General features: G+C 41.1%; 1 protein-coding gene across 1 annotated transcript in view; it reads right to left on the bottom strand.

The window, feature by feature from the left end:
* Nucleotides 1–251: 251 nt before the first annotated feature.
* slc15a4 (solute carrier family 15 member 4) overlaps nt 252–7,726 on the bottom strand; it is a 54,585-nt gene continuing 47,110 nt past the window's right edge. Inside the window, exon 9 of the mRNA XM_080737960.1 lies at nt 252–1,720. Coding sequence (XP_080594086.1) covers nt 1,569–1,720 — 152 coding nt within the window. The 3' untranslated portion in view covers nt 252–1,568. The remainder of the gene's footprint in view (nt 1,721–7,726) is intronic.

Below are 7,726 nucleotides of genomic sequence, written 5' to 3'. Positions count from 1 at the left end.
AAGGTTTCTGCCCGACAGTGACGTTATGACATATCATGCCTGTTTGAATACGCTGTATGTTCCATAAAAACTCAAAAGGCATGTCATATTTGATTATACTTTAATGACGAAAATTGTAACCCCAAAAAGTCTATGCCACTGCTACAGCATTGTTAAAATATGATTAACTTTAAAAACACTATTTATATTAGATGAATAGGATGACAAACAAAAAACGAACAAAATTCATCTGAAATAAGCAAAATAGGTAACTTCTAAACATAATGTATCCAACCAACAGAAAAGAAAGATCTCTAAAACCGGCATCACATACAGTACAGATAGTATACTGTCATTTAGATCCTGTTTTTTTATGTTTAGTCACACGTGCACTTTATTTCACCCACAGGAGTGTGTAAACAATTCTAACACTGAGCTCTGGCCGTTTTACATTTCATGATGTGCAATATAATACCACAACCCGTGTACCCCAAGTGGATTTTGGTTATTACTATTGTTTACCTTGAGTTCATTCTTATTCTTAGAATTGAATGACATTAATAATTAATTTCTATACAGTGTGAAGCTAAAACAGATGCACCAGTTCTCAGAACATAAGAGCATTTCGGTCAAACAATAACGAGAACATTCAGACTACACTGTCACAGTGAGTCACTGTGACTCTAAATTATTTAATTTAATTACTGAATTATCATTTCAGATATGGGGGGATCTCCACCCACATGTTGATGTTTGCCCAGCACGTTAAATATTCACTGTCACACTGTGACCAGCTGTTGGATGTTTGGATTGCATAGTTGTACTGCATCTCTCTTTTAAACCAAGAAGAATAATCTGATTCAACATAAAATAACTTTAATATTCAAGTACGTTAAAAGGAAAAGCAAAGAATCCAGACTGTGGCTTTGTGACTAGAATGAAATCACAGGCAGGCCCATATCACCACATTAAGGTGGAACAAAAACAGGTTAGTTGTGAAATAGCGCCATTCCTACTGACATAAATCTGGGCTAGAGAACAAATAAAAATACCAAGGCCGTTTCCCATGATTTATAAAATACCTGAAAGCAGTCTTCATACAGTATGGCACCACTCCTCAAGTCAAGTGCAAATAATCTAAGAAAGGCAATGAGAGTAACACACACAAGGGTAAGAGTGTACTGTAGTTATTAAAAATGACAAAACCTAGATAATTGCCTTGTGGCTGCTCCATTAATCTTTGAGGCTGTCAAAATGGTACCCGTGTGTCCAGCCCGCGCTGCAAAACCATCAGCACTAGAAAAGGCTTCTGAATCATCCCCAGCTTTAAAGTCGAAATAAGTTTACTTTACAAGAAATTCGCATTGAAATAACGAATGTTTGTTGTTACTGCGTAACGGGGAGCGTTTGAGGAGTTGTTTTTCTCTGCGACTAACATTCCTCCATCTGCCAAATCGCCCACCCAACCAAACAAATAAAAACTGAGTATCCATCTTGCAGGTCCTTTTGACACTGGGTACAGTGAACAGACAAGGCGAACGTGATGGGAAGGAAAACAGTGACGTGCTGTAGGGGGTCAGCCCTGGAGGTCAGGAGGAGTACGCGTTCTGCCGGTGACTTCCCGCTCTGCCCCTCGCCTTGTCGTACTTGACGGACACGATGAGGAACACGAGCAGCGTGAGACCCTGGATGGCTGCCAGCAAAAAGAAGTAGTAGTGCAGTTGGCAGTCGTTGATGTTACCTAGAGAGAGGGAACAGAGGAAAACGGGAGCGTGGTTGGTTACATCCACAGCGCTGTAGCCTGGGAGAGCAAAGTGCTACCCGAGCAGAAAACAAGTCTTGCAAGGGCCAGCATTCGCATTCGGATGAAAATACAAATTATGTTTGCCACGGAAAATAAGCAAACAATGAGAAATACAGGAATACTGAGGGGGGAAAAAATAATAAACCATGGCATGCTCAGTAGTGGCTGACACTACCTGCAGTGCAGATGGAAGATGGCAATGTAATTCCTTTGCTGCAAGGTGCTGTTCCACATTAACCCATTCAGAACGGGTACATATTATTGTGTATCATTATTTTATGTTTTAACTATTGAAAAACAGCAGATATACAAGCTCGCAGCGCGGCACCGAGTGCCGCGCTGTGAGCTTGTAGATCTGCTATTTTTGAAAAATTGTGAAAATTTGAATTTTGGCCCGATTCTATAAGTGTCTTTTGAATCCTTCTAAGGTTCTTTGAAAAACCTATGTTTCTATGTCAGCAATCTGGCCAGCTATCGTCAAAGAAAAGGTTCTTTTCACTTAAATGGAGCTCAGTTAGTCGGTTCTTGAGAGACTACTATGTCAGTGGTTCTCATACTTTTTCATGTGAAGGACCCCAAAAATGATATTTATTTGGCCACGGACCCCCATCTCAAAATATCTAGTTCCAGGGACCACCCAGAAGCAAAATTTGAGTTACAAGCGTTCGCTTTGAAAATACATAATATTCAAAGATTTGCACACATTTTCACGACTTTTTCAAAAAATAGCAGATCTACAAGCTCGCAGAGCGGCACTCGGTGCCGCGCTGTGAGCTTGTATATCTGCTATTTTTCAATAGTTAAAGCAGTCAATAATCTAAGGCCTAAATGGGTTAAAGGAATATGACTTTGAATGCAAAAGGGCGTAACCTGCTATAACTTCCTGTGGCGTGTTGCCATGGTTCTGCTCTCATGTGTGGTAGACATATAAAGGGCCAGCTTGAAGAGCGCCCCGGCTTGGAGCAGTGGTTCTCAAGCTCTTCTGGATCGGGGCCCACTTCTCAAAAGCGTTAACACAGCAGCCGAATGGTGGTTAAGTGGTCAGATGGGTGGTCCACGTCCATTTCCAGAGCATGTTTGTTTTATTGATCAATCAATCGGTTGTGTTCCAACTTGGATCAAAGGAACCAGTGTTGCATTGGTGAGTCAATAGGCAATTTAAAGGAGCAGTTCACCGCCAAAATGACTTTTTTTCTATTGATTACTCACGCCATGGAGACTTGCATTCAATAATTGTTTTTGTATTTGTCGCATTCCAAGACAAAAATTTGATTATAGTAAATGTAGCCCCATTGATGCTGGATGGGGACCCAAATGCATTCAGGTCCCCATCTGGAATCAATGGGGGTACATTTATTGTAATCAAATTATTGCCTTAGGAATGCGACAAAAAACTAAACATATTATTGAAATCAAGTCTCCATGGTGTGAGTGAGTAATCAATAGAAAAAAAGTCATGTTGGGGGTGAACTACTCCTTTAAGCTTTGGACGGCTACGGCAGAGGACAACGGTAACCAGAAACGATCAGCGCTCGATAGATAAACCTGCCGCTGTCGCAGCCGTCACTACAACGCCAGAAGCTCCCTTTCCACGTAGCGTCTACAATGTCTGCTGCGTAGACGCGTCGCCGTGGGAACCAAATAGTTCAGTAAAAGGGGTAGGATCCTGTCGCCAATGGCTGTTTGCTTAACGATTTTGACCGCTACGGCGACTACGTCATAGCAGCCGTAGTTCTGCCTCGCCTTGCGGTTGTAGAAACGGGCATCTTAAATCGCCTAATGTTTGGGTGGACGGACGGATGCCCGATTTAATGACGTCACGCTCACTTCGCTTAAGACCTACTATACAGGTCTATTGATATGCATACAGGCTGGTTTCTTTGTTTAAACACCCTGTTGTGACACTAAAGCGCTTGTAAACGTTGTTGAGGTGTGAATTGGGGGGTTGTTTGGCATCAATGCATGTCTGTGTGCGTAGGAGGCGTGACCCCTGCTCAGGAAAGATACAGGACGGCGTCTACCCGCGTGACCAGACCAATACAACACTGAATGGAACTAACCTAATAGTTTGGTTTTTATCTGTATCACAATAAAAACCCTCAACTCATTTATCCCATTTAGGCCTAGAATTATTCAATGCTTTAACCAGTGAAAAATAGCAGATATACAAGCTCACAGCGCGGCACCGAGTGCCGCGCTGCGAGCTTGTAGATCTGCTATTTTTGAAAAAGTTGTGAAAATGTGTGCAAATCTTTGAACATAATGTATTTTCAAAGCGAACGTTTGTAACTCAAATTTTGCTTCTGGGGGGTCCCTGGAACTAAATATTTTGAGATGCGGGTCCGTGGCCAAATAAATATCAGTTTGTGGGTCCTTCACATGAAAAGGTTTGAGGACGACTGACACAGTAGTCTCTCAAGAACAGACTAACTGAGCTCCAGTTAAGTGAAAAGGACCTTTTCTTTGACGATGGCTGGCCAGATTGCTGACATAGAAACATAGTTTTTTCAAAAAAGCTTAGAAGGATTCAAAAGACACTTATAGAATCGGGTCAAAATTCTAATTTTCACGATTTTTTAAAAATAGCAGATCTACAAGCTCGCAATCTGCTATTTTTCAATAGTTAAAGCATAAAATAATAATACACAATAATGTGTGCCCGTTCTAAATGGGTTTTAATGTCGTATTATCATTCAAATCTTAGACAATTATTTGGGGGCCCACTTGCAATGCCCCCCACCTGCTCACAGGTTTAAAATCACTGGCTTAAAGAGGTAAATGGGGTTCTGTGAGGGAATGGGATTCTGCGGTGCAGCCTCAAGTCAGACAGTAAAAGTTTCTATAAAGTATTCAAATATGTTTGACCCTGCACATCAAAAAAGACTGTGTTGATGATGTGGGTCATAGCTGTGAGAAAGCACACAGGAATATGGGCCCTCAGCTTTGATGCTAGTCGGTGATTCTTTCATCAGTAAAATGCCTAAAGAGAGCAAAGCAGGAACGGATGTTTCCAGTCCGATTCACTGGAACGAAAATGTGACTTGTGCAGAGGAGGGTCAGACAGACCAATACTGACAAGCAGAGCAAGAGAGAAATTGTGGAATGTAATGTACGGTAGCTTGGATAAAAAGTTTAAAGCACCATTGCCTATTTCAAGGGTTCCCAAACTTGAAATTGTAGGCATTACATTCAGTTTGACTCGGTTCCACAGATAAATATTGTGGAATAAAGCTACAAGCTCACAACGCCTCAGACTTTCACAATGTTTGCCTCTTTCGTATCAATTTGGCCAATTTGATATTCAACCCAGTGTGAAGTGAGCATTACTATTTATTAGTTAATTTCATTTATTGCCCCACGAGCTTGATAAAGATCGGCATCACACATTTATACAATGTAGAGGGGGTCACTGCTTCATCTCTCTCTCAGCTAAGGGGTCCTTGGCCTGAAAACGTTGTCTTAAGTCATTAAATTGTAACTTTAGAAATAAGCAGATACCCTGTATGCACTTAAGACATTATTTACAGAAATGACCTTGCAGTTGCATGATGAGAACAAGTTACACCTCACAGACCTTGATGCACTGGCCAGTATTTTTACTGTGACAAGCTGGGATTCAGAGCCTTGCTCAAGGGCATTTCAACCGAAGAAGGGCTCCTTCACTTCCAAGTTGCTTCCTTCACGCTTTAGGCTACTGCCATTATTACCAAACACTACTTTACTGTTGATGGGAATGCTTGTCCTCATTTAGCAAAAAAAGAAAAAAAAAAGAAAACACTACAGGGGGAGAACTAAACAAATCCTGTTTTCCCTAGCTAGGGTTTAACATGAAGGGCGAAGCCGACAGCCATGGTAACTCATCCATTTTCATACTTGAACAATGGACCAGTTGTGGTTGCCATTAAATCAGCTTTTCACCCCTGACCATGTAAAGCAGCCCCGTTGACATTCTAGCCTACTTTTCGAGAGGAGTAGTGTGGGTACTGGCACGACTGCTTAGCATAGCCAGAAGACATTCTGAGGGGAGCTCGTCATTAAAGGCCTGTAACTGTTCACGTGCTGGGCAACCGAGAGGGATTTTAACTCGTCCTGTGGCCAAGCCGATTAAAGAAGCTTTGGTTCCTGTAAACCAATGCCCAATGTGAGGCGTTGGCATTGGGCGTTGTATAGCGTAATACCATACAATGGATCGGGTAGCTATAGGCTACATCATTTTTCAAACGAGAAAATATCAAAAAGCTGAAGCAATTTATAAGAAAGGGAAAAGGCCACCTATTAGGTTCTACACATGGGAATGACACAGCCAAAGAAGGAGAAGTAGGTTGGATTTTAATTGGATAAGGGGTAATATAGCCCTGAAGTTCTGTCATTTCCCATAGTGGTGAGCTCAGGATGAGAACAGGAAGTAGATTCTGACAGCCCACGGGTTCCAGACTGTAGGTTGCAGTCTACAGTAATTACACCCGTCCCTTTAGAGTCAGCAGTCCTCTGTGCTCATACAGGGTAGCTACATATTTCCATTCCATTTCCCCTCCCAAACTTTCATTACATGACTAGATTTAAGGTTTTTGAAGATACAGCTAAAATCCGGTATTTTCTTAACTCTCAAATACCTGGAACGCGTTGCGTTAGATTTTAAACACTTTAACCATTATTTTATGCTTTAACTTTAGAAAAATAGCAGATATACAAGCTCACAGCGCGGCACCGAGTGCCGCGCTGCGAGCTTGTAGATCTGCTATTTTTGAAAAATCGTGAAAATGTGTGCAAGTCTTTGAATATCTTTGACCCGATCTTTGACCCGACTTCTAAATCCTTCCTCTAAATCAGTGGTTCTCAAACTTTTTCATGTCAAGGACCCCCAAAATTACAGGTATTTAGCCACGGACCCCCATCTCAAAATATGTTGTTCCAGGGACCCCCCAGAAGCAAATATTTGAGTTACAAATGTTCGCTTTTAAATAGATATATTCAAAGACTTGCAAAGAAAAATCATGATTTTTCAAAAATAGCAGATGTACAAGCTCGCAGCGCGGCACTCGGTGCCGCGCTGTGAGCTTGTATATCTGCTATTTTTCAATGGTTAAAGTAGTCAATAATCCTAGGCCTAAATGGGTTAATTAATGAATACCGGTAGTTATTTGGACTATGAAGTCATATCACATTATACCAATTAGCATCCTCACCACGACTGGAGAGACACTCTCCTTAGTGCTACTGTACCAGGTAGGCCAGAAGTTAACTCTGCATAGTCTTATCCATTTAACTATGGCAGATGAGAATAAAAGACCGGCTCCAACATCTCCTTCAGAGTATACAGACCAGAAGAAAGCAATAACGTAAGAGATAATGGGCCCTATTATGATCCAGGTCTTATGCCTTATGCCTTAACTTCTTTGCCTTTTTTTACTATTTAGTTTTTGTTTTTTAAATATTTCAAATAGCTGATCTGCAAGTTCACAACATGCAGATGTAGATCAGCATTTGAAGTATTTAAAAATGTTTTTCAAAATAGTGAAAAAAAAGGTAAAGAAGTTAAGGCATAAGGCATAAGACCTGGATCATAATATGGCCCATTGGCTGCTACACCAGCAGAGGAGGGGTGGGTGACCAATTGGTGGGGAACAACATTTCAGCAATAAATATGAGGTTTATCATATAGGCCACTAAAGTCTACCGTAAGTGGACATTATCTTTTGTTCACTGTGAAATATTACAAATGAAATTAAGAGTGACCATTACTATTTTTCAGATATTTGTGCATTATTACCACACTTTTCAGGACATGAATTAGATCCAATTCAGGTCAGATACTGTGCGGAGTATTGATTTACATAGCCTATGCATGACAATCTTTGTGATCTATCAGCCACAGAGAAGGCTAAAAATGGAGCAGAGGGTGTCAAATGCAGGGAGAGCTGTTGAGGATATACTGTAAGCATG

Source organism: Nannobrachium achirus (assembly GCF_963921795.1).
Source record: "Nannobrachium achirus genome assembly, chromosome: 12".
Classification (NCBI taxonomy): Eukaryota; Metazoa; Chordata; class Actinopteri; order Myctophiformes; family Myctophidae; genus Nannobrachium; species Nannobrachium achirus.
Note: the sequence above shows the minus strand (reverse complement) of the source record. Positions and strands in the feature narration are given on the sequence as shown.